This window comes from Rana temporaria, chromosome 3 (genome assembly GCF_905171775.1).
Source record: "Rana temporaria chromosome 3, aRanTem1.1, whole genome shotgun sequence".
In the NCBI taxonomy this organism is placed as follows: Eukaryota; Metazoa; Chordata; class Amphibia; order Anura; family Ranidae; genus Rana; species Rana temporaria.
This window is the reverse complement of record NC_053491.1, coordinates 390,405,936-390,433,072: the sequence shown is the minus strand read 5'-3', so window position 1 is coordinate 390,433,072 and position 27,137 is coordinate 390,405,936. Positions and strand designations below refer to the sequence as shown.

Genomic DNA, 27,137 nt, shown 5'->3' with positions numbered 1-27,137 from the left:
TGAAGTTTTTTGAAGTTTATTATATCTTTCTTTATTTTATACACTGTGACCAGAGCAAAAGTGTTAAGAGGCGGTTCACACTACCGCGACATAACAAGTTACATGGAAGTGAATGAGAGCCGTCTTAATGCACACTACTGAAGTCACTCCAACTTCAGAAAAGGTTCCTGTACTACTTCAAGGCGACTTCTAGGTGTAACTTGTACCCATTGATTTCAATGGAAGTCGACTCCAAGTCGGATCTCCCCTGTCTTTACTGAAGCAACTCTAAGGCCCCGTACTCACGACCAAACATGTCTGCTGAAACTGGTCCGCAGACCAGTTTCAGCAGACATGTTTGGCCGTGTGTTGGCCCGAGCGGACCATTTTGGGACGGATCGGACAGGTTTCCAGCGGACAACTGTTTCCCGGACTTGTTTTAAAACAGTCCGCTGGAAACCTGTCCGCCCGGACATGTACGGTCGTCTGTACAGACCTACCGTACATGTCCTGCCGCCCGCATCCCTCGCATGCGTCGAATGACTTCGACGCATGCGTGGAAGCATATTTAAGGCGGCCCGCCCACGTCGCCGCGTCATTGTCGCGGCGACACCGCGTCATCGACGCGGCGACACCGCGGACACGCCCCGCGTAATGTTTACGCGCGGGCTTCTGTTCGATGGTGTGTATAGCCATCGAACAGAAGTCCCCGGGCAGTCCCCGGCCAGACATGTCCGATGGAAACGGTCTGCAGACCGTTTTCATCGGACATGTCCTGCCGTGAGTACAAGGCCTCAGGGTCCTTTCACACGTGCGGACCGGTTTTTAGATCAGTTTTTTATCATCAGTTGATCAGTTTTTTCATCCGTTTTTCATCAGTTGTCATCCGTTTTTCAATACGTTTATTTTTTTGTTAGAACTTTATTTTTATTACATATTTTGATGAAAAACGGATGTTAGCGGATCGGATGTTAAACGGCTCGTCCGCTAACATACGTTTTTCGTCCGTTCCGTTTTTTTGACGGAAGAAAAATAGGGTTTTCTTCCGTTCAAAAAAACAGAGCTTAACAGAGACGGATGTTAACGGACGTTAGCGGTATCCCATTGGAAAGCATTCCAGTCCGTAAACGGACATATGAAAAAACGGACGAACGGTCCACACGTGTGAAAGGACCCTTAAGGAAGTGAAAATAGTTTTCTAAGGCAAACCCCTCCCTCCCACAGAGCAGATTATTATGTGATTGGCCACTGGCAGTCGCCTGTCCTGGAGGCGTCTTGAAGTCGCTCCAAGTAGCGCTCAAGTCGTCTCCAAGTTGCCTTGTAAAGTCGCGCTGGAAGTCATGTTGCCCCAGTGTGAACCGGCACTAAACCTGACCACAGAAATACAGTGTTACCATAATAAAAGAAAAAACTGTCAGGGGTTAAAACTGTCCCTTACAATACACAAAATTAAAACTAAAATTACCTTTAGTTCAACTTTAATCATATTTGAGTGACTGCATTTACCTCTACTTTAAAATGTTTTTTGTTTAGTTTTGGATGGTATGGAGAGGGATTAGAACACCTGTCAGTTGTTATTGCTGTCTGTCCCCCTGAAAGGGAGGTTTCACTCACTCTCTTTGTCCTGTTTACCATTGTCTTCAAAAGTGAAAGAAAATTCCAGATTTTGGGTTGTACCTAGAAAAATAGCATGTTCTGGTGACACCCCAGGATTCCATTTCACTTCCTGTTTTGGCTATTTCAGAAAGTGAACGGAAATCTAATCAATGGGACACAGATGGCCAAAAAAAAACTGATAGGGCTTATAACGCTCCTACTCCATATGTACTACCCTTTAGTGCACAGGTGTCAAACACAAGGCCTGCGGGCCGAATCTGGCCCTCCAGGTCATTTAATGTGGCCCTCGCACCTCTCCTGCAGCTGCAGAAGAGCTCCAGCCCTCCTCTGGTCCTACTCCAGACCCTTACTTTCTGCTTTCAAGCAACGCATCCAGCTTCTTCCCAGCAGCAGCATAAGGAAAGGGGGTGCACTGTGATGTAAGGGAGAGGGGGGGGGACTCAACTTCTGATGGTGGGGTGACTCTTGACATCTAATGTAAAGGGGAGGGAATGCTCTGGACATCTAATCTTACAGAGATGAGGGCAATCATAATGCTGATACGGCCCACGAAATTGAGTTTGACACCCCTGCTCTAGTGTGTGCTACTGGAGTGGAAAATAGGTAAAAGCATATTCTGGCCAGGAATAACCCGAATCAGTGAACCAGGTCAGGGTTACTAGAGGCCAGGGCGACTCAACCTGGCAGCTCTCTGGTGCCTCCCCCTGGTGTCTGGAGAACTTTCTAGAACTAGAGGGTGGGGGTTAGGAGGAGTTGCCATGAATATTTATGGATCCTCAGCCAATCCCCAGAGGTGGGTTGGCAGGGGACTGAGACAACCCCATAAATAGACATGGGCGATTCCAGCAAGAGTCAGGTTGGAAGAGGCTGTTGGTGGCCCTTGAGGGACCCCTTACTAAGAGGGGTTACCTTGGGCCAGCTGCGTAGGAATTCTGGTCTGGAGGGATTCATCCCGGAGAGAGCAAGGAGAGACAATAAATAGATAAGCACAGAGCAGGGACACACAAGGGGGGAGACTGCCATCTGTAGCGGGTCTCTCTTGAAGACCGCGGGGTGCCAAATCTTCAGCTAACCTTTCCCTGAGAGGTTTCCATATGTGTTTGCCAGAAAGTCAGTCAGGAGGACTGGGAGGAAGATCAGCCAGGCGAACAGCATTTTCTGCAAGTGGAGCTGGGATCACTCATGCTGTTTATTCATATTGAACTACTTTTGTCAAGGGACTGGGAGTTCCGGCCTGTAATGGGCCTTTCCTGAGCTAACAATATTCTGTCAGTTCCCACAGGAGTGAGCAGCAGGTACTGTGCATTGAAAGCCACATTTTTGAAGGACTTTTTTTTTTTTTTGTCTAAATAGGGGGGAAGTTGTCCCTGGTTCAGTGTTTCAGACATTCTCAAGTTGGGCATCCCATAATTCCCTACCAAATCCAAGTTACCATGCCCTAATAAAATATCAAAAACAGGCCCAGGACTCTTTTCTGCGTTGGAATGTATGAAGGAAATCACGTGTGCACCAGCAGACCGATCGGGTCCGCCTGTCCGCTTTCCAGGCGGACCTCATCGGGCCACCCATTGTCCTCTATGGGGTGGTGGATGTCAGTGGGCATGTGTCTGCTAACCTCTGCTGGGCATCGATCCGAAAAAGACCACTGAAAACAAACATGGCGACACGTTCCTCATCCGTCCAGGGTGTCGGTTCAAATGACAATGGACATGCAGTCCGTTTCCATCCAACCACCCATAGAAAAAAGTGGGCTGTGCCCTTATCTGCTCTGTTGCAATGCGGAGACAGACACTGAGCAGGCGCACTCCGCTCGGACAGATCCGCCTCGTGTGAAAACGGCCTTAGTGACCCATACGAGGGAAGTGGTGTTACAAATACCAAATGGAGAAAATAAAAGTTTTGGCTTTGTTTGTACTTCACCGCCAAATGTCTGAAAGAAAAAAACCCTCATGGAGCCCTGGGTGAGTTTTCAGGTCCAGGAGGGTTCCTGCTAGTCCTCCTCATGAGGTGATTTCTGGAACCACCATTTCCAGGGACAAGCTCCACACCCTGCCAGGCCTCCCATGTCTCCTCAGTAGGTCACTTTATCGCAGGCCTGTCATGGCCGCTTGCTGAACCTTTTACCTGAACCATTGGGGCCAATGACACAATTGAACCGTTTGAAGGGCCCTATGACCTGGCGGCCTCTCCACGATTTGAAGTTCTGCAAGACGAGGTGACTGAGGTAGCCCATGTTCTCTGGTCACCGATCCGCACAGCTCGCGTTACAGACTTTTCCCGCCCGCGGACTTCACCTCCCTCACAGAGCGGCAGCGAGAAGACTCGCATAGCAACTCCTGTGTGGGGGAAGCAAATCTCGCGAGAAGTGGCGGAGACATCGGTAGCGCGGACACGTCACGCTTTCTCTCCGCACAGCCCAGCGTTGCCGAGCAACCGTTTGTGTTTACTGTGTGTTGCTGTGGAAGGACTTTGCCGAGAGACGGGAGACATGTACAAGCTAGATCTGCCCGTGGATCTGAAGGAAGCCGCCGTGCTGCAGAGGAGAAGGGATGCCGAGCAGCAGAGGCAGAGCCGAGTCTTCGATGCCAGAGTCCGGACCGTCGGGGTGAGACAGACTGGGGGGATTTTTATCACTGAGCTGCAGCCCTCAGCCCGGCCATTGCCCTAGTCCCTGGTTCCTAAGTGCTGGAGATCTCTTCCTAGTTCTCTCATCATAGGAAGTGAAAGGATCACTTCAGCCAAAAGTCATATTTCAAGCCCAGCTCCATCTGTTCTATTCTCTCAAAGAGACTCTGTCCTCCGTGCCCTACAGTGTTCCTTCACCTTAGTGGGGGCAAGTCCAGTCAAGTGTCTCATTGAACCAACTAATTTAAGCAACTAGTGAAGGACTACAAATCCAAGCATTAACACCTGAGATCTAAGGACGTGACCCCCCCCCCCCCCAACTAGTGAGGTACTACAAGTCCCAACATTAACATCTGAGAATGTGATTCCCCCCAACTAGTGAAGAACTACAAGTCCCAGCATTAACATCTGAGATCTAAGGATGTGCCCCCCCCCCCCCAACTAGCAAAAGACTACAAGTCCCAGCATTAACACCTGAGATCTAAGAATGTGATCCCCCCCCCCCAACTAGTGAAGGACTACAAGTCCCAGCATTAACACCTGAGATCTAAGGACGTGACCCCCCCCCCCAACTAGTGAGGTACTACAAGTCCCAACATTAACATCTGAGAATGTGATTCCCCCCAACTAGTGAAGAACTACAAGTCCCAGCATTAACATCTGAGATCTAAGGATGTGACCCCCCCCCCAACTAGCAAAAGACTACAAGTCCCAGCATTAACACCTGAGATCTAAGAATGTGATCCCCCCCCCAACTAGTGAAGGACTACAAGTCCCAGCATTAACACCTGAGATCTAAGGATGTGATTAGGGTTGCCACCTCATCCCTTTAAAACAGAACATATATGAATTACACAGGTTCTGTGGCTAATTAAGGTGGTAATTAGACTCATTTGGTGCCTTACCTGCATTAAATGAGCCACAGAACCTGTGTAATTTATATGTGTTCTGTTTTAAAGGGATGAGGTGGCAACCCTAGATGTGATTCCCCCCCAACTAGTGAGGAACTACAAGTCCCAGCATTAACACCTGAGATCTTAGGGTGTGATCCCCCCAACTAGTGAAGGACCATAAGTCCCAGCATTAATACCTGAGATCTAAGGATGTGATCCCCCCCAACTAGTGAAGGACTACAAGTCCCAGCATTAGCACATGAGATCTAAGGATGTGACCCTCCCAACTAGTGAAGGACTACAAGTCCCAGCATTAACACCTAAGATCTAAGGATATGATCCGCCCCAACTAGTGAAGGACTACAAGTCCCAGCATTAACACCTGAGATCTAAGGATGTGATTCCCTCCTCCCCACTAGTGAAGGACTACATGTCCCAGCATGAAACCCTGATATCCAAGGATGTGATCCCCTTAGATCTCACAGGTTTATGCTGTGACCTTTAGCACTTCACTAGTTGGCTGGGGGGGGGGGGGACACATCCTAAGCTCTGAGGGGTTCATGCTTGGACCTTTAGTCCTTCACTTTTGGAGGGTTACATCCCCAAAAGTGAAAGACTACAAGTCCTAGCATGAACCCTAGCTGAGATATAAGGATGTGACCTTCTCTGCTGCCAGGTCATGCTTTCATGACACACATGCTCCACATATGTTGTAATTTATCTACTGCACCTCACCTCACCTCAGGCAGGTCGACTCTTGAGAGGTGCTCTGTTTGATCCTGGCACAGACCGGCCCCTTCCCTCAGGCAGGCTCTGAGGCGCATGCTGCCACACAGAAGATGGAGGGATGAGGTGGGCGGAGCCAAATAGGCAAAATAAATCCTCCTCTGCTCTGAATGCTGGGGCTTTGGCCTCAATTTCCTCCTCCTGACATCACTGGTTGCTAGACACTAGGCGGCAGGCAACCCTAGCAACCATTGCCGACAATAACAGCCAGCAGCAGAACTGGTCTCGATCAGGTGACTGTGAGTACAGTGGAGCTGCTGCTGCTGTGGTGGCCTTTTCTGGGGGGGAATCAGATCGGCCCTGGGGGAAATTGTCACCCTGCTCCCCAGCCCAGTCCACCCCTGGCAACGTGCATGTGTGCATTTATTTTACCGCATTTGTCGCACATCAGCACAGGGAAGCCCCACTCACACTAGGCGTAGCAGGAACATGTGCTGCCTTACCCTCAACAAGCGTTCCAAAGAAGCTCACACACTTTTTTTTACAATGTGCTTTGGTACGTTATAGTCGCGTTTGGGGTGCCATTAGGAGGTTGCGAGACGTACGATTGTATCACGTTTTGCGCATGTTTCAGGATCATGTAGGTGTGATGGGACCTTATAGAAAAAAAATTAAAGGTGAACGAATACCATATGCCCTACGCAGCCCACCTTCCCCTTCCCCCTGGTCCTCGCTGTATCTACCTCCAGGGATACTGAGCTGACCGTGCCCATGAAGCTGGTCTGCAATTCTGATTGGTCAGCACCATCACAGAGGATCGCTCTAATCCATCCTGCGAAGTGCTGCACAGAGAAGAGGGAAAAGTCTTGTTTACATAGGCAGTTCCCCGTTCTGCCTCTCCATGCCACCATTGCGGGTCACCGACGGACATCAAGTCCGCAGGCCCGCTATCCTGCTTTAACGGACTAACGTACAGGTACGTCAGTTTGCGCAGGAGAGCCATTCTGCCGACGTCCATCTTTCATTACATCTTACACCCATATTCAGGGTATAACATGTTACGAATGGACCAGTCCCCGTGCACCTCCCATATCTGACAACTAGCGGGGATCTTCTCCACTGCCCCTCCCCCCGTCACAGTTTTTTAAAATAAGTGCCTTGCTGCATATTTCATTCACAGTGTCTTGTAAATTGAAAAAGACCAGGTCCAGCAGCCTTTGCGGCTGTTGACAGTGCTATGGAGCACCATGGTAGTTCATTCTCTCCTGTCTGATTGTATCTGCTTACCAGTGCAGGATGTACGGGCACACAGATACACTGGCAGATCTGCCTGGGACCTGCATCTGCTGATGCTTTACAGGCTCCAAAAAATAATAATAAATGCACATTTTATTTTATCCTACAAAAAAATGTGCATTTTTTTTTTTTTTTATTAAAACATGAACTTATCCTTTAAGTTGGTAACAGAGTCTCTTTAAATCTAGGAAAGGTTTAAAGCGGAACTAAAGTTCCAGTGTGACAAGCTGCAAGCGGACAGGCACTTTGTTGCAGAAGAGACATGGAATGTTTCTTCTGCTATAAAAATCCACCTACCTGCCTTCTTGCAGCATTCTCTGGCATGTAATCTGAGCTGTGTACACCCCAGCTCACAGTGTTGGCATGGCCCCTGTTTTCCCAGGATAACTGACTTCTGTGCATGTGCAGGAGTGACAACATCCCGTGACAGCCAGTGAAGACAGCCAAAGACTGGCACTCAGGAGAAGATGCCAGGGAGGAATGGGGCTGCTGGAGGAAAGGTAAGTTTTGTTCCCTTCAGTTCTGCTTTATGGTGAAACTAAACTCCTCTACAGCAGGGCTCGACAAACCCCGGGCGCCAGGTCGCAATTGCGACTAGAATTAGTGACCTAGCACCTGGGGCGGCACAGATGCGGTACCCTGTCTCCGTGCACCCCCCCACACGTGATCGCGTCGGGCCGCGCCGACCGGTAATTGAGGCTGCGGCTTTGCGCCCTTCTGCAGTCCTATGCTTCTTTCTGGAATATGGTGCCCTATTGTGGTGGCCGTTGGTATGACAAGACAACCAAGAATGCTAATGGAACTTCCCTGCCTGTTTTCATTGCCCGCCCATCTCCTTCCCTTAGAACCCCCAAACATGATATATATTTTTTATTCTAACACCCTAGAGAATAAAATGGCCCAATTTGTTTTTATATTTGAAAGATAATGTTACACCGAGTAAATTGATACTCAACATGTCACGCTTAAAAATTGCGTCCACTCGTGGAAAGGCGACAAACTTTTACCCTTTAAAAATCTCCATAGGCGACGTTTAAAAAATTCTACAGGTTGCATGTTTTGAGGTCTAGGGCTAGAATTATTGCTCTTGCGGCGATACCTCATATGTGTGGTTTGAACACCGCTTTCATATGCGGGCGCTACTCACATATGCGTTCGCTTCTGCACGCAAGCTCGGTGGGACGGGGTGCGTTCCTGGCTCCTAACTGAGAAGACAGCCGGCTATTCACAAACCTTTGCGCGACTCGCGCATGCGCAGTAGGAAACTGGCAGTGAAGCCACAAGGCTCCACTGCCTGTTTCCCTTAGTACGAATGGCAGCACCCGCACCCGATCCAAAGGATGGATCGGCTCTCGGAAGGACCGACATCACGGGTACCCTGGACAGGTAAGTGTGCTTATTAAAAGTCAGCACCTACAGTGTTTGTAGCTGCTGACTTTAAAAAAAATTCAGCTGGAACACCGCTTTAACCATATTTCTTTTGCAAAATAAGAAAATTAATTTGACCAGCAGAGGGTAGCAGAGAGCTATATTGTAATCCAGCGAACAGTACAGCCCTGGTGCACAAGATGATGACCTTGTGGGGACCACATAAGACTTCCCAGTTAAAGGAGTTGTAAAGGCAGAAGGATTTTCTTTATGCATCAGGATAAAAAACCTTTTGTGTGTAGCTGCCTCCCCAGCACCCCCTAATAATATTTACCTGCGCCCCTTTTCTCTCCAGCGATGCCCACGAATGTCTAAGCCGTCTGGGACACTCCTCCTGATTGGCTGGGACACAGCAGCGGCGCCATTGACTCTGCAGCTGTCAATCAAAGTCTGTCAGCCAATCAGGGGAGAAAGGGGCAGGGCCAAGTCGGGGCTCCGTGTCTGAATGCTCTGACTCGACTTGGGTGCCCCCATAGAAAGCTCCTGGCTGAGGGGGCACTCAATAGAAGGGAGGGGCCAGGAGCAGAAAAGAAGGACCCAAGAAGAGGAGGATCCGGGCTGCTTTGTGCAAAACCAACATGTTTGTTTTTTTTGGTTTGTTTTTCTAAACAAGACTTTACAATCACTTTTATTTTTGGGTTCCTATCTCAAAAAAACTATATTTAATCAATAGGGTTCTGTCAATATGCAAAACATTTGGGAACATGAAGTAGCAGCACACTGACAGCTTGGGGTGCAATTAAGCTTTCAGGTTAAATCGGCTGACTTCCAGGTTTATCAAAACAAAAGGTGTTCAACACCTTGCATCTTATTTTGTTTAGAGTGCATCCACAGTACTCTAAGTAGAAAAGCTTGTCCCCTGCCAGCATGCCGCAGAGAAGGACCTTTGCTCTCTGTGTAGGAGCAGTTTTCTCTCTGCACATCTCCTACACACATATAGAGCTAGGGTCATTTTCTGCAGCATGCTGGCAGGGAACGGGCTTTTCTACTCCAGGTTGGGGCTGCTTTCTAAAGAATATAAGCAGCTTTTTGTTTGGTTGCACCTGAAATGTACTTAGGTGATTTAAACTGAAAGTTCATTTGGGCTTTAAAAACTTCTTTACTGGACTACAACAAAATTGTATTATAATACTATACTAAATCTAATTTCATGCTCTATAAGAGCTGGAGGTGTAATGAGTTATACTTGTACAGCATGTAAAGGAATTGCATTATGATCATGTCATCAGTCCACTTATTTTGGGGTTGTAATAAAATAGAGTATAACAGAATTATGTTTTAATATCCTTTAGGTTGATAAGGATGCTTTGGACCACCAAATACAGGATAGGAAAACCAGGAAGGAGACAGACAACAAAAGACAAGAGGCATTTGGTTAGTCAATGACATTTGTGTGTTTGACAGCAGAGCTCTTGTATGATGGATGGATAAATCTTTAGATGCTTCTCTTTCAGACCCCTCACAATTGTATAAGGTAGGAAGCTTTATGATCCCTGTCAGGAGATTGGAAACCCATCCTTTCTTATCTTTAGGACAGGGGCATTCCCAGCATCCTAAATTACCAATGGCACCCCAGGCACCTAGATTGAGTTTTAGACAGCCTGTAGCATTCCATGATTATAATAGGTGAGGTTATTTCTGGTCTCCTATTTCACTTCTTCTATCGCTCTTTCCCTTTCTGTCTGCTGTCTTACCTCTCTAAGCCCTGGTTCACACTGGGTACGATTTGGAACGATTTGAGATGCGATTTGACATGTCAAATCGCATCTCAAATCGGCGGCAATTGTTGGCAATGGCACTGTCCTAATCAGTGCGACGCCGCATCTGCGATTTCAAAAAGTAGTTCCTGTACTACTTTTTGCGATTTCGGGCCGCGATTTACATTAAATTGCGGCCAAAATCGCGGCGAAATCGCGGTAAAATCGCGCATTTTACCGCGATTTTGAATTCGCAGCAGTGTGAACCTAGGCTAAAGCCCTGTACACCCGATAGGATATCTGATGGATTTTTTCGTCGGATAACCAATGAAGCTGACTTTCATCAGTCTTGCCTACACACCATCAATCAAAAATCCGACCGTGCCAAAACGCGGTAACGTAAAACACTACGACGAGCCAAAAAAAATGAAGTTCAATGCTTCCGAGCATGCGTCGACTTGATTCTGAGCATGCATGGATTTTTATCCGATGGAGTTCCACACAGACGATCGGATTTTTCTATCAGTTTTTTATCCATAGGAAAAATTTAAAACATGTTCCATTTTTTAACAACAATGGGGCCCACACACGATCGGTTTGTCCGATGAAAACAGTCCATCGGTCTGTTTTCATCAGACAAACCGATCGTGTGTACACGGCTCTAGGGTGCTTTCACACTTACAAATGCACCCACATCCCAAATACATGGAAGAACTCCAGAAAGGGGTTCCCACGATTAACTGCGAGAAGCCGCCCCATGAAAATCAATGAGAGGCTGTCTGCTCCCGCAGGACCAATCATTTGTATGTGATCGCTGCATGAGTGATTACATGTGGGTGGCCACAGTTAGCTGCGGGAGCCAGCAGCCTCCCATTGCTTTTCGTAGGACTGCCTCTTATAGTCATTCTGGGGTTTTTGCATGTACGGGTGCATTTGTAAGTGTGAATGCATCCTTATGTTTCTTTTCCTGCTGTACTCTATGAGATATTAGTGTTTTGGCCCTTTGCTGTCAGTGGTTACAGAGAAGCTGGGTGTACAAAAAGCCCCCCAAAATACCTTACAATATCACTACTTTCATCACAGCTTATATTGCCTTTCATATAGAATTAAAGTAGAAGTTCACACAAAACCTAACTAATAAATAAACTATTGGAAAAGAAAACCTACTGTATATACTCGAGTATAAGCCAAGTTTTTCAGCACTTTTTTTGGTGCTGAAAATGCCCCCCTCGGCTTATACTCGAGTCACCTTTTTGCGCATGATCTCCCAGACTTTGGGGACCCAGTACCGGCCGGGTCCCCTGGACCCCAAACTTGGCACACATGTAGCCCCACCCTTCCTCTACAAGTGTCCAAAGTTGGTTGTCGGGGAGCACCGATCCTTAGCAAACCGACCTGAAACAGCCGCTGCTGTCTTTCCAGTGTGAAAGCCCTGAGGGCTATCACACTGGAGCGGTGCACTAGCAGGACGGTAAAAAAAGTCCTGCTAGCTGCATCTTTGGAGCAGTGAAGGAGCGGTGTGTTTACCGCTCCTCCAACCCTCCTGCCTACTGAAATCAATGGGGTGAGGCGGCTATACCGCCAGCAAAGCGCCTCTGCAGAGGTGCTTTGCGCTCGTTTTTAACCCTTTCTCGGGTAAAACCGCCTCGCTAGCGGCCAAATAGTGCCGCAAAATTGATGGTAATTGACGGACAGACAATGCCGCCACAGTGTGAAAGGGGCCTTAGGGGAAACAAATTTAGCATTAGTAGGAGGGAAAGGGGAGCGGGATTAGTATCAGTGATGAAAAATTGTTTGTTTTATTGCAGACACCACAAGTCAAACAAATTAACTCTTTAATTAAGCATTTTACTGTAAAAATCCTAGCTTTACTGATGTTATAATCTATTGTCAGTGCTCATCTTTAGGCAAGTTTCAGGTCTGGTACAGTGAAGTGATACCGTCATTTTACCTATCCCTCCTCTCACCTAGGTCAGTAACTAACCCACTAAAAAATAATATATCCCCGGAGTTCTGCTTTAAGAAGTCAACATCAGGCCTTCCAGCTCCTGCACATTTCTGTTGGCCTATGACGCTGCCCATATTTATATGAAGTGTTCCATGCTGCTTAGCGCATCACCAGCTGCATGGTCTGCCCTAGCCGTAGTTGCAACTTTAATGCCACTTCTGTTAAAATTTTTAATAATAATCGCTGCATTGATATTCTTCATTTTTAGATGCACAGATGGTGCAGAATGACAAGATCACCTGCTTATTAGATGACCGTCAAAAGGAAGACATCCAAAATCTAAACAAAGCCATCAACGATTTTAGACTCTGCTTACAGCAAAAAGAGGACCGCAGGGAGTTTGACTTATATGATCCACAGGCCTTAAAGAAAGATCTGCCCGCGCGGGTGTCTGATGATGATCCTCGCTGCACTGTTTCTGGGGTACAGAAGCTTCTGGGAGAGGATTTAACAGAAAATAACAGAAGGAAAGCACAGCAAGAGCAGCTTAGGGAATGGTCTCTCCAGCAACAGTGGGAGCAACAAAAAGCATTAGAAGACAAGAGGCTTGCTGGTAAGATTTAGTTTTTTTTTTGTTTTGTTTTTTCAAAAGAATACTGGTAAGTCATATTATGTTGCCATCATCTTTTTACTCACATTGATTAAAGCCCAACTGCAGCTTGGTAACATTTTTTAAATATTTAAAGCCCTATAAAATAATAAAAGCAGGCCTTGCTACAATATGACCCTATGATCTAGTGCTGGTCCCCTTCTAGGTTAATGGATACCCAGAGCATCAAAGACCTGCCCTGTGGGGGTATGTCATCATTTAACTTCTTGTGGACTGCCCACCATACTACAGCAAGATGGCCGCTCTGTGCCAGATCACGTGCCTACGTACCCAGTACGTGATCTGACACTTCCAAGTCTAGGGTGCATGCCAGCGGCGGGTACCACGGACATCCGCTGATTTCACAGGTCGGAGGCAGAATGGCAAACAAGACAGATTGCCGTTCTGTCAGAAGGGAAGGTATTGCTCTTGTGTTTCTGCAAAGCAGGAACATGGAACTTTGCTTTCCCCTAGTCAAATCACCTCCCGCACAGTGTGTAAGCACAAGCTAGGCACAGTTAACCCTTTGTTTGCCGCAATATTTTTTAGCACTGATCACTGCATTAGTGTCCCAGAAGGACACTAATGCATTCACAGTAGGGTATCGGGCAGTGAAGCAGTGATTCCCTCACCGAGGATGGCGACGGAAGCAGCCGAGGACCGAGCATTTGCTCAGCCTCGTCTGCTGACATTGCGGGCGCGCTGGACAGGTAAGTGTCCATTTTTTTAAAGTCAGCAGCTGCCGTATTTGTAGCTGCTGGCTTGAAAAAAAACAAAAAAAAACGAGTGCACCTCCGCTTTAAGCGTATTACACACTGCTATTTTTTTTCCGTACAACCCAGCAGGCTGAACAAAAAAAAGCTGCTGTACTAACAATCCGATGTTGGTAAATCAATTTCCCCTGCAGTTCTATTGTGTTCTGACAGGGGGGACGGCCCCCCTTCCAGAACACTCCAGTCAGTGCTGATCGGGGGCCGGTCAGCAGACCTTTTTCGGTCATGTCCTGTCGAAAGAAGTTGCCTTCTGTCGTACCGGCTGCAGTACACACGGAGTGAATGTCAGCTTTCTATTGAACCAGCCGATACCGCCCAATATTCGGCCCGTGTGTACAGGGCTTAAGTTAGGATTTCGATTTGTAACTTAATTTTTGTCTGTATGATAATAATTACTGTGAGATATTTTATGCTCCTTGCAGATGGTCTCTATGACAAACACAGGATTGAGCTGGACAAGAAGGCAATGGAATTACAAAGAATGGAAGAAAAAGCCAAACGTGATGTCTGTACTTTCACAAAGGAATTCAACAAAGCCCAGGTAAATATCACAAAAGCAGTAAAGAAAAAAGGAAAAAGTTGTTCTGTCCTCTTGCTTGGCCTCATTTCCTCTACGTCATTGTATATATCGAGTTTACTGTCAGTAAAAGGCTTCAGAAAGCTGTGGTCCATTTGCACCAATCAGAGAGAGATTTGGCCCCAATGTAAGTACCCAACCGTGTGGACTCCTAAATTCTATTATGACATTGAACCTGCATGACTGTACATATATTTATATTTTTTTCAGGCTTAACATGACCCTGGCAACAAAATTAGAAACACATTACCCTGAGAAGAAAAAAGGGTTTATGCATATCTGTATGTTGGCTTGTTTACTTAAAGCGGTGGTTCACCCTCCATGACAACATTTTAGCATAAAATTCGGCATAGTAGCGCGAGCTACAGTATGCCTGTCTTTATTTTTTTATCCCCGTACTCACTGTGTAATCGTAGAGACAAGATTCCGACTCCCCTCGGGGAATGGGTGTTCCTATGGAGAGGGAAGGTGATTGACGGCCGGCTCTGGCACGTCACGCTCCCCGAAGACAGCCGGAACAGGTCTCGGCTCTTCACGGCGCTATACGGCGCCTGCGCACAGACTATGCGCAGGCGCCGTGAAGCGCCAAGTCCTATTTCGGCTATTTCCGGAGAAGCGTGACGTGCCAGAGCCGGCCGTCAATCACCTTCCCTCTCCATAGGAACGCCCATTCCCCGAGGGGAGTCGGAATCTTGTCTCTACGATTACACAGTGAGTACGGGGATAAAAAAATAAAGACAGGCATACTGTAGCTCGCGCTACTATGCCGAATTTTATGCTAGAGGAAAAAAAATTTTTTTTTTTTTTTTATTAATAGGGTGAACCCCCGCTTTAAAGGGGAGTTCCAGCCTTTTAGTGTTTATTAAAAGTTAGCAGCTACAAAAAGTGTAGCTGCTGACTTTTAATAAACAGACACTTACCTGCTCCACGGTTCAGCGACGCAGCCGCCCGGAGCTCCTCTCCGGCCTGCGCCTCCATTCATAGTGTGGGAACCCGGCTGTGACAGGTTTCGGCTTCATGGCTGGGCACTCACTGCGCATGCGCAAGTCGCACTGCGCTCTATGAATGGACAGGCGATCTCCTGGGACCCGTCGCGTGTCCCTGGAGATCGCGTAAAGGGGGGGGGGCGCCTAAGGCGAGAAGAGAAGTAACCGAGGCGGTCCCTGGGCAGAAGGAGGAAGTGGGACAGGAAGTCCCACTCCTACCAAAGCCCCCACTCCCCCCCCCCAAAAAAATTACACGCCATATGTGGCATGTAATGGGGTGAGGAGTGCTTAAAGCGGAAGTTCCACTTTTGGCTGGAACTCGTCTTTAACCACTTAACAACCGAAGGCCGTTATGTAACGTCCTCGACTTTGTGCGGTGATATCTGAATGATGCCTGCAGCTACAGAAAGAGGACTTGTCACAGTGATTCATATTACAAGGGATGTTTACATTCCTTGTAATAGGAATAAAAGTGAAAAAAAAAAAAAAAAGTGTAAAAATAAAAAAGCGTGTGCAACAATTCTAGCACTAGACCTCCTCTGTAACTCGAAAATAGTAACCTGTAAAAAAATTTAAAGCGTCGCCCATGGAGATTTTTAAGTACCGAAGTTTGGCGCCATTCCATGTAGCCAGCATCAATAGACCCTCCAGCAGCAAGCAACAAAGACGCCTCCCCCAACAGTACCTCCTAGAAATGACTGACCCCCCCCAGCAACAATAGATTCCCCACAAGCAACAGAAGAACTCCCCAGCAACAATAGACCCCCTTCCTTTGCAAAATAGATCCCCTCCAGCAACAATAGATCCCCCAGGAGACGGCATCAATAGACTCTCCAGCACACCCCAGCACCTCTTCCCATTACATACATTCAGTTCGGGAGGTGCCGAAACTGCGTTCCTCCACGTTCCTGCTAAAAAAAAAGCCCTGGTTGCCATAAACTCCACTCTATTCTGTGAATCCTCCACCCAACTGCTCAAATTACTCACAAGAAGCTCTGACCCTTAAGTGGGTCCCTTGTGCTTTCTTAAAAGCCTCCAAGACAAGCCAGCTCCCTTTCAAGTGAGTTCCAACCCTGGTGAATGGTTTAAGCACTTTATATCACTATTATACACCCTAGGGAATAAAATGGCGGTCATTGCAACTTTTTTTCTCGCACAGTATTTGTGCAATCATTTTTCAAATGCCTTTTTTTAGAGAAAAAAAAACAGTTTCATGAATTAAAAAATAACAAAACAGTAAAGTTAGTCCAATTTTGTTGTATAATGTGAAAGATGATGTTACGCCGAGTAAATAGATACCTAACATGTCACACTTTAAAATTGCGCATAGAATGCTTTGCATTTTCTGAATGAATGCAAAAGGTTCTGTGATTAGACAAGGTGGGGGCGGGGCGGTGACATTCATTTCCAGCTTCCAGGGACTTTGAGCAGGTATGGTATATACAAGTTGGACCAATGTAACTATGTAGACATATAGGGTCAGATTCAGGTAGAGCGGCGTACATTTGAGCGGGCCTAGCGCAGCTCATTTGCGCTACGCTGACGTAAAATAGAGAGGCAAGGCCAGTATTCACAAAGCACTTGCTCCCTAAGTTACGTCGGCATAGGGTAAATGGGCCGGCGTAAGCCCGCCTAATTCAAATTAGGAAGGTAGTGGGCGTGTTGTATTAAAATTAGCAGTGACCCCATGTAAATGACTTACCAAAGGAACGGCGCATGCGCGTGCATGCTCAGAATCACGTCGAATTTACGCCCTAAGATACGACGGCTCAATGGCAACAACGTGAACGTAACCTACGCCCAGCCCCATTCATGTACGACTTACGTAAACGATGTAAAATCCGACGGCTGTTCCGTCGTCCATACCTTGCATGGGTTGCGCCACCTATAGAGGTGTTTTATCTTTACGCCGGACGTACGCCTTATGTAAACGGCGTAGCTTACTGCGACGGGTGCAAGTACGTTTGTGAATCGGAGTATCTAGGTCATTTACATATTTAACGCGTAAATCAACGGAAGCGCCCCTTGCGGCCAGCGTAAATATGCACCCAAGATACGACGGCGTAGGAGACTTACGTCAGTCGTATCTTGCCACAATTTAGGCGTATCTGATTTAGAGAATCAGCGCATAGATACGACGGCGCACATTTGGACTTACGACGGCGTGTCAGTCTTTGTGAATCTGTATCATGGCCGGAATTCATCTTTAAACTTTGCTCTGTAGCAGAGCTCCTGGAACTTATCCTAATCCACAGTTCCAGGTTTGTAGATAAATATGGCCTCCACTCCAGACTGAATCTTCCTACCAACTGCTATGTCCTGCAGTGACTAGGGGGTCAGCAGGAGGAACCACAGTTGTCAGTTGGAGGAACCACATACACAACCAGCCCAAGGCATTAAATCGTATCGTTGTGAGAAGCTCTGCTACAGAGTGATGTTTTTGCAAACAAACAAGCAGAGAGTTCTGTATAAAACTGCTTTCTAATCTTGTTGACCCTATGACAGTTTTGCAGAGTTTTTTCCATCTTCCCATAAAAAATAATTGTAATTATTATATTGCTTGCCAGAGCAATCTTGAGGTGTGAAAAAAAGGAGCACCAACAAGAATGAATTTAATGAGGCATTTAGGTGCAAATGAACATTTTTTTAATATAAGTTGATAAGGCAGCCAACGTTTTTCCGTGATTGCTACAAATATAAGCAAAAAAATGCCTTGACTTCCACTATCAGGCAAAGCAGTGAAATAAAATAGGTAAGTGATTTTATGCAATAATATATTATGACCAGGGTTATGTGATGGAAAAAATACAATATAATAATATAACGTATAGTCCCAAAGTTTATCTAATCCATGTGGTTCTTCATATTCAAACGATCTCCAATATATATTCTTTTCATCTGACTTATTATGTGCTCACAGAACTCTCACCTTGAAAATATAAATAACCAGCATCAAGTTATATGGGATCCTTCAGTTCACATGAGATTCCACCCCACGATCTTTACTGGGAAATTTGTGTCTTTCTATGAATCACCAGGTCGCCAAGTATCCGAATTCCAAATATCAGGTACATACAGCTATCAAGAATCTATTGGCTCCTGCAGAAACAAGAATCGAGGGGAAAAGGAAAATAAATGCCTCCCATAGTGTGATAAGTTCAAATACTGGGGTATTTATTAAAAGTAAATGGACTCTTACATCAAAAACAATCATAAAATCGCGTAAAAGTAAAAATGAGACGTTTGTGCGCCTTCTCACTTCACTTCCGGTGGACGTCCACGTCAGTCTCCAGCCACTCCCTACACGTTACGTCACTGCACGTGACTTCATCAGGTGAGAAGGCACACAAACGCCTCGTATTTACTTTTACACGATTTTATGATTGTTTTTGATGTAAGAGTCCATTTACTTTTAATAAATACCCCAGTATTTGAACTTATCACACTATGCTGATTATTTATGTTTTCAAGGTGAGAGTTCTGTGAGCACCTAATAAGCCGGATGAAAAAAATATATATTGGAGATCGTTTGAATATGAAGAACCACATGGATTAGATAAACTTTGGGACTATACTTTATATTATTATATTGTATTTTTTCCATCACATACACTCATTGTGGTAATAATATATTGTTGCGCGAAATCACTTACCTATTTTATTTTTATGTTTTTAATTTGTATGTGTATTGTGAACACAATTAGGTTTTGCAGGCAGTTTTGATTTTTTTTGATTATCACTATTTGTTCATATTATTTGAAATTATTTATTTGGTAGCGCGAAGGACACTTTATTACAAAGCAGTGAAATAACTGTAAATACATCCCCAATGTTGTTGCTTATGTCCCCAAAGCCTGTATTTGGATAAATGCCATCTGAAATGTCCTCAGCATGGAGACAGTTCATTAAATACAAAGATACCCAATAAAACAAACAGCATGCATTCCAAAGCCAATTGTGGTTTCCCTGCAGCACTTTATAAGATCAGAGTGTCGGAGGGCAGACAGTTCATGATGCTTCACTTTGCACACTTCATCCTCAATGCACAGGAATATGGTGTCAGAACATTTAAAACATTTACTCAATCCGATGAGAGAATGCAGGCAAGATCAGAATACTCTGTATTTTGGATCTTTTTCTGGAGAATGAGTAACTGATTTGTAATTAAAGAGAACTACAATTATGTCTGATGAGTCAACTGTAAACAAAAGATTTCCAGAGTCTGAGACTGTCTCCTGAGCTTTGCAATCACCCCCTCCTCCTCTTCAGCTACTCTGGTCTGCTGGTCCTCATAAACTTTAAATGTTTCAGTATGCCCATTATAAGCCCTGATAGCTGCAGTTGCAAAAGCCTGCTTTGCTTTTCCATGGAAACATTTGATAGCTATTCATCTCAGCTGCTAAAGATTGCTTGATCTGCTGCTGCGAGACATGGCCAATTATTGTAATGTGGAGGATTTGTTTGTCAAGTGAAAGAGTTTACTTTTCCTTCTTGAAGAATCCCTCTAAGCACTGAAACCGCCATACAGAAATCCAAAGCTATTGCAGAAGGCTACACCCCTTTCTGTGAAAATGTATTTCCTTTTAGTAAAAATATATTCCTAAATATTAATACCACCCGGAGAAAACCTTTCTAAAAAATATAAAAGCTATCATTGAAGATCTCCTGTAAAATGCCAGTTGCCCAACTGCCATGTTGAACCTCTTGCTTCAGAACTTTAAATTGTTGACCCCTTCCTTCTCACAATCTATATATTAAAGCGGAGTTCCACCCTAAAAATCCTCCTTCTTCTCCCCCTTGCGCTGACATCCTCCCATTCACATAGCGCCGCGCGGCTCGTACATGCGCAGTAGGGACCCGGGCAGTGAAGCTTCACTGCTTCACTTCCTGATTCCCTCACTGAGGATGACGGCGGGGCAGCGATTGCTCGGCTTCTGGCTGCCGACATCGCAGGCACCCTGGACAGGTAAGTGTCCTTATTAAAAGTCAGCAGCTACAGTGTTTGTAGTTGCTGACTTTTATTTATTTATTTTTTAAGCTGGACCTCCGCTTAACACTTCTCAGCACAATGTCCTGACACTTTACCCAGCGGTTGGCTCTCAAGCTCAACTGTCACCGTTAGCGTCTGTTCCTATTGCTGAGCTGATCAATAACCAGTCAAAGTTTTTCCTGATCATGTGACCTACCTGCAGACATTACACAATAGGAAGACAGTCAAAAGACCTGTTAAGCAAAGGATCTTTCCTTAACCACTTAAGGACCAAGCCTCTTTTTTAGATGTGGTGTTTACAAGTTAAAAAAAAAATGTTTCCATAAAAAATAATTAGAACCTCCAAACATTATAAAACATTTTTTTTAACACCCTAGAGAAAAAGATGACGGTCATTGCAATACTTTTTGTCACACTGTATTTGCGCAGTGGTCTTACAAGCGCACTTTTTTTGGAAAAAATACACTTTTTTGAATAAAAAAACAAGACAACAGTAAAGTTAGCCCAATTTTTTTTATATTGTGAAAGATAATGTTATGCAGAGTAAATTGATACCCAACATGTCACATTTCAAAATTGCGCCCGCTCGTGGAACGGCGACAAACTTTTACCCTTAAAAATCTCCATAGGCGACGTTTAAAAAATTCTACAGGTTGCATGTTTTGAGTTACAGAGGAGGTCTAGGACTAGAATTATTGCTCTCGCTCTAACAATTGCGATGTGTGTGCTTTGAACACCATTTTCATATGCGGGCGCTGCTTACGTATGTGTTCGCTTCTGCTGGTGAGCTCGTTGGGATGGGGCGCTTTAAAAAAAAAAAATCTTATTTGTTTTAGTTTATTTTATTTATTTTTACACAGTCTTAAAAACAAAAAAAAGCATACAATTAAAAAAATATATATATTTTTTACATTTTTGCAATAATAAATATCCCTCAAAAAATATAAATAAACACATTTCTTCATCAGTTTAGGCCAATATGTATTCTTTTAAATATTTTTGGTAAAAAAAATCGCAATAAGCGTATATTGATTGGTTTGCGTAAATGTTATAGCATCTACAAAGTAGGGGATAGATTTATGGCATTTTTATTATTTTATTATTTTTTACAAATAATGGCAGTGAGCTGCAATTTTTAGCGAGACTGGGACATTGCGACAGACAGATCAGATACTTTTGACACTTTTTTGGGACCATTGGCATTTATACAGCGATCAGAACTATAAAAATGCACTGATTACTGTGTAAATGTCACAGGCAGTGAAGAGGTTTACACTAGGGGGTGATCAAGGGGTTAAATGTGTTCCCTCGTGAGTGTTTCTAACTGTGGGGGGATGGGACTGACTAAAGGAGGAGACATATCGCTGTTCGTAATTACTACGAACAGCAGATCTGTCTCTTCTCTCCATTTAGAACAAGCATTTGTGTGTTTACATACACAAATTCCCGTTTTGGCTCTCATGCCCCGCGATGGCGGGTGACCAGAGGCGATCCTGCCCACCGGCCACGCACATCGGGCCCCCCCGCCGCGCAGCGGGTGTGTGCCTGCTTTGGCTCTTAATGGAGCCAACGTATGGGTACGTTGATTTGTGGGAGCGAAACACTTTGCCGACGTATATGTGCGTGAGCCGATCAGCAAGTGGTTAAGTACTAACCATCTATTACCCTCTATGGAGCGGCGGATGTCAACGGATATATGTCTGTTGACAACCGCCAACATCTAATCAAATCCTATCCTATAAAAATGGACGGATGGGGGATTCGTCCCCCATCCGTCTGGTGGATCGGATTATATGACAGTCAGATGGAAACATCCGTTTCCACCCAACCACCCATAGAGGTAAGCGGTCTGTGTCCGTTTCAAGCAGACACAGACCTGTCATCTGCCTGCTCAGCGGATATCAGCGGACAGATTCCCAGGTAAGTGGGCAGATCTGCTGGTGGAGTCTGCCCGTCTGAAAGGGGCCTGAGAGTATTATCTGCCAGCAGCCATAGGAAATTGTTGGTAGGTTGATAAGGGAATGCTCTCATGTAGCTTGATCACCTAGAGACCTTGGGGTTGATTTACTAAAAATGAATAAACTGTGTACTTTACACGTGCAGTTGCACTCTGCAAGGGCATTTGCTCCAAGGCTTAGTAGACGAGGAGAAACAGTCTATTTGTCTTTAGTAAATCAACCCTGTAGAATATTGTGATTTGTAATTGCTTTTTTGAATAAACATTCATAGAGGTTGATTTACTAAAAGGAAATAGTCTGGGCACTTTGCAGGTTCAGTTGCAATGTACAAGTACAAGTCCAGATCTTAGTAAATGAAGGAAGCTCTGCTGCCTGCCATCATCCAATCTGGTGCAAGCTAAAATGTTTTTTATAATTTCCTTGCATGTGATTTGGTATTCTTTGCAAAGCTTCACCTCATTTACTAAACTCTAGAGCAACTTAACTACATACTATGGGATTTGTAGGGTGCATAGAGCAGTGCACGTGACCTCAAGCAATATGCACTACACATTCCAAAAGCAAATGAGAGGGCAAGGAGGGGTTTGGGAGCTTATGGACTTTACAAGGAGACAGAAAACACTGTAAGAAACAATTTAATGAAAAATAGATTACAGGGCCATTAGTGGATATGTATGCATTATTTTTGGAAAATAGGGATATAGCTTAGTCTCACTTTAAAAAAGTAAAACAGTTCATTTTTTTGTAGCTTTTACACTTTCAAATTGAAAGGAGCAAAGACAATGAATTTTTATAGTAGGCACCTGACTGGCTTTTTAAACATACACAGTTTTCACATTATCTTTAAACAGGTTGACCTTATATATATATATTTTTTTTTTGTTGTTATCTAGGCAGAAGAATCATTAGCAAGAAGAAAGTTCAAGAAGCAACAGGAAGAAGAGGACAATTCTGTAGAAATCTCCAACCTTGTGGAAGGAGACCTCCTTTCTGAGAACCCTGCCCAAGCAATAAGTGCTTTTGGCCCGCACCGCATAGTTACTGATCGCTGGAAAGGAATGAGACCAGAACAACTGGAGGAAGTTATTAATGTCCAGCAGCAACAAATACAGGAAAAGATGGTATGGGCATGTCTGTTTTCACTTGTATTTGTGATAATAAATGTGCCTTGCTGTAATAAAATTACATTATATGTTGAAGCCCAGCTCCCAACCTCAGAAATTCATTGAAGGGAATTTATTAGGACTGGAGCAGTCAGAAGCTGAAGCAGCTGTGCAATCAATCAACCAATCAACTTCCAGATTTCATTTTCCAAGCTAATGGCCCGTACACACGATCCGAATATCGTACGACGGATCGTACGACTTTTTTCGCTTAATAGTCGCAAGTAAAATAAAATAGGTTATTAAAGTCCCGAAAATTCTCGTACGACCGAAAAAAATAATCGGAAGTGATGTCATGTGTTGTAATGAATTTGTATTGTATTGTCGGACGACAACTGTACTGACTAAACGAAAATCGTACGATCTTACATCGTACGAGGAAAATTTTCGTGCATGTCCGATCGAAAAATATCGGATGAACGGTCATGATCGGCTCTCGAAAGTAGTGTACACACGATCCGAAAATCGTACGATTCTTCATCGGACGATCGTTTTCGTCCGCTATTCGGATCGTGTGTACGGGCCATTAGTGTTTGTTACCCCAACATTTAAAATTCCTGATATGTGGCTGTTGTACCATGTACTTGTGTGAAAAAGCATCCTGTTCAAGTGTCAATGTGAAATACCTGGTGATCCTGCCAGTCCCCCTGCTTTCCTATTTCAAACTGACCATGTTAGGCACATTCATCACATTCATCCCATACAAAAATCTTGTCGATACATAATAATATCATCAGATACTTCACATGTCATTCAATTGTTTGGTTCATCTAGTTTTAACATTTGAATTTGGAATGAATGACATTTTCCGAATATAAACAACATTATAACAATATAAACAACATTCACTGTTAGGCCTCATTCACACTACGGGCCGTTCGGGTCCGTCTGTCACGGACCTGAACGGCCGCTCCATGCATCGCTATGGAGCGTCGGATGTGAGCGGAGACATGTCCGCTGACATCCGACCCGATCCGATCCGTTAAAACAGACGTATGGGGGCCACGTCCCCATCTGTCCATGCGGATCGGATCAGGTAGCGACGGAGTCCGCCTGTGTGAATGAGGCCTTAGAATTTCATTTGTTAAAAAAAAAAAAAAAAAATCCTGCTCCTTCAAATTGTTTTTTACTTTTCACTATTGTCGAAAACAATTGTTAATTTGACGACATTAATGCCGCTTACACACGATCGGAATTCCCGACAACAAATGTTCGATGTGAGCTTGTTTGAGAGCAGGTTCTCAATTTTTCCGACAACAAAAGTTCTTGTCAGAAATTCCTATGGTCTGTATGCAATTCTGGGGCACAAAAATCGTTCGGAATTTCCGAGAACATTTGTGTGACCGTGTGTATGCAACACAAGTTTGAGCAAACATTCAGTCGGGAAAAAAAACGGTCTTGTTGTCGGAATGTCCGATCGTGTGTGCATGGCATAACTGTCAGGCCTCGTACACACGACCGAGTTTCTCGGCAAAAACCAGCAAGAAACTTGCTGGGTTTTTTTTTTTGCCGAGGAAACCGGTCGTGTGTACACTTTTCGACGAGGAAACTGTCGAGGGTTTCGTCGAGCCAAAAAGAGAGCATGTCTTCTTTTTCCTCGACGGGAATGGGGAAATTTGGCTCGCCGAGATCCTAGACAACAAGGAACTCGACGAGCAAAACGATGTGTTTCGCCCGTCGAGTTTCTCGGTCGTGTGTACGAGGCTTCAGAAAATCTATCGAAAAGATTACATTTTTTCCCCCAAAAAAATCTACTAGTGTAAAGTGGCCAAATTTAGACATGAATTGCTTGGGTTTTTATAATGTTCTCTGAATCCACAGTTTACAGTGTAATTCCTTCCACTGATTTTTGGATGTATTATGGCCCGATCAGGTATACATTAATTGATCAAAGATAGATTTCGCACCACAGTAGCTTTAAGCATGTTGACATTATGATAACAAAGCTTTTTTTGACAGAGACTGAAGGAAGAAGAGAGACAAAGGCAGGCAGAGTGGGACCGCAGGAGGGTACAAGAAGCCAGAGCCATGGTGCTACTTGAAAGACAACAAAAACGTCAGGAGAAGGAACTGCGCAAAGAACAGGATCACATCAACCTGCAGTTGGTACAGGCCCACGAAGCCCAGTAAGTTATCACCATCAAATCTGAAGTGGGCTGGACCTTGTGTGCAGATCAGGGGGGCCAAAACACACAGTGTTAGTCCATTAACTCTATAAAGAATAATGTTTGTGGACATCTGACAATCACACCAACCTGAATGGCCTAAAGTATTTAGAGATCCCTTAAATTATCAACTTCAGGTGTTTCCAGTGATAGGTACATTTAATGCTACAACGTACAAAGCCATTTTAACCTTGTAGTAAGTAACAGTTTGGGGAAGGCCCTTTTTTGTTACAGCATGACTGTGCCCCTGTGTACAAAGCCAGCTCCATAAAGACATGGTTTGACCAGTTTGGTGTGGAAGAACTTGAGTGGCCTTTACAGAGCCCTAACCTCAACACTACTGAACAACTTTGGGATGAATTAAGAGCCAGGTCTTCTCATCCAGCATAAGTACCTGATCTCAAATGGGCACAGGTTCCCACAGACACTTCAAAATCTTATGGAAAGCTTTCCCAGAAAAGTGGAGCCTGTTATAACGTCAAAATGAAGGAAATAGTGCAGCTCCATTTTAATGCCTATGGTTTTGGAATGGATATCCAACAAGGTCAAGTAGCTGTAAAGGTCAGGTATCCACAAACATGCACTCTACAACTGCCATGGATGAGCTATCCTCTGTAAATATTTCATATCAGTTGATAATTTAATAATTCTGCATATTACAGTTTTGTTGGGTCCATCCTATCAGACCTTACATGACCTCTTTTTCATGCAGTTTCTCTGCAGAAGCAAACTTCAGCCCAGCCATTACACCCTTTTGAAGCTGACAATGGAAATGATCCTGTGAGGAATACGATTCCTATACATTACTCACCATCTTAAGCCTGGTACACACGATCAGGTTTTCCACGGACAAAATGTAGGACTTTTGTCCAAAGGGTGTTGGCCATGAACTTGTCTTGCATACAAACAGCAAAGAATTGTCGGCAAACAAACACAAAACTACCGGTACGTGTTTTTTCAGCTCTTTAGCGCCACCCTTTGGGCAACTTCTGCTAATGTTGTGTTATGGATAGCATTGCTTCTGAGCATGCGTGTTTGTACTTTGAAGTTTTATCCGAAGGACTTCTGTACACACGATCAGATAATCCGACAACACACATTTTTAAAGCATGCTATCCAACATTGGCAGAAAATACGCCAATTGTCCGATGGAGCATACAAACGTTCAGATTTTCCAACAACAGCCTGTCATCACACAATTCCCATCGGAAAATCAGATTGTGTTTACTGTTCCTGTACCTTTTCAAACTTTTCGGCAGTTAATTTTCTTAAATTGAATGACAGAAACTCATTCCTTATTGCCTAATAATATTTAACCATCTTTTCCTTTTCTTTCTTTTTTATTTTCAGGAAAAATTACTTGAACAAAGAGGTCTTCACTAACCCGCCAACAGATGCTTATTTCCACCAATTTAATACAACTAGCCGATGATGGTGGAATTAATTAATGTTTATAATAACAGGTGGAATTTTCATTGAACACTGTCAGTTTTATGGAACAATATAACTGCTGCTGTGAGATCTGTCTTGTAACTTCAAATGAACAATTGTGGCATCCTAAAGATGTGTGCTTGCTGTGGCTCCTATACATACAGTTTTGTGCTAAGCATCTGTTTTTCTCATATCTCTTTTATATATATATAAACCAACTACTGCAGATATCTCAA

The 27,137-nt window shown here is 44.5% G+C and overlaps 2 protein-coding genes across 3 annotated transcripts in view; one reads left to right on the top strand and one right to left on the bottom strand.

Annotated features, from left to right (window-relative positions):
- Positions 1-3,976, bottom strand: part of SMC1B (structural maintenance of chromosomes 1B) — a 172,220-nt gene extending 168,244 nt beyond the window's left edge. The window contains exon 1 of one of the 2 annotated variants that reach the window (XM_040345795.1): positions 3,721-3,976. In XM_040345795.1, the coding sequence (XP_040201729.1) occupies positions 3,721-3,829 (109 nt within the window). In that variant the 5' untranslated portion in view covers positions 3,830-3,976. The remainder of the gene's footprint in view (positions 1-3,720) is intronic. The other variant, XM_040345793.1, reaches the window with a different exon arrangement.
- Positions 3,977-4,001: 25 nt separating this feature from the next.
- RIBC2 (RIB43A domain with coiled-coils 2) lies at positions 4,002-27,137 on the top strand. The gene is made up of 7 exons (XM_040345796.1): positions 4,002-4,201; positions 9,857-9,938; positions 12,478-12,822; positions 14,054-14,172; positions 23,036-23,263; positions 25,265-25,431; positions 26,821-27,137. The coding sequence occupies exons 1-7, from the start codon at positions 4,085-4,087 to the stop codon at positions 26,900-26,902; spliced, it is 1,140 nt and encodes a 379-aa protein (XP_040201730.1). The 5' UTR covers positions 4,002-4,084; the 3' UTR covers positions 26,903-27,137.

Bases quoted from the DNA above. Each gene is read 5' to 3' on its own strand.
- RIBC2 (XM_040345796.1), top strand. From the start codon at position 4,085: ATGTACAAGCTAGATCTGCCCGTGGATCTGAAGGAAGCCGCCGTGCTG. The intron at 12,823-14,053 runs GTAAGATTTAGT...TGCTCCTTGCAG, and splicing joins AGAAGACAAGAGGCTTGCTG to ATGGTCTCTATGACAAACAC. The intron at 23,264-25,264 runs GTATGGGCATGT...TTTTTTTGACAG, and splicing joins AACAAATACAGGAAAAGATG to AGACTGAAGGAAGAAGAGAG.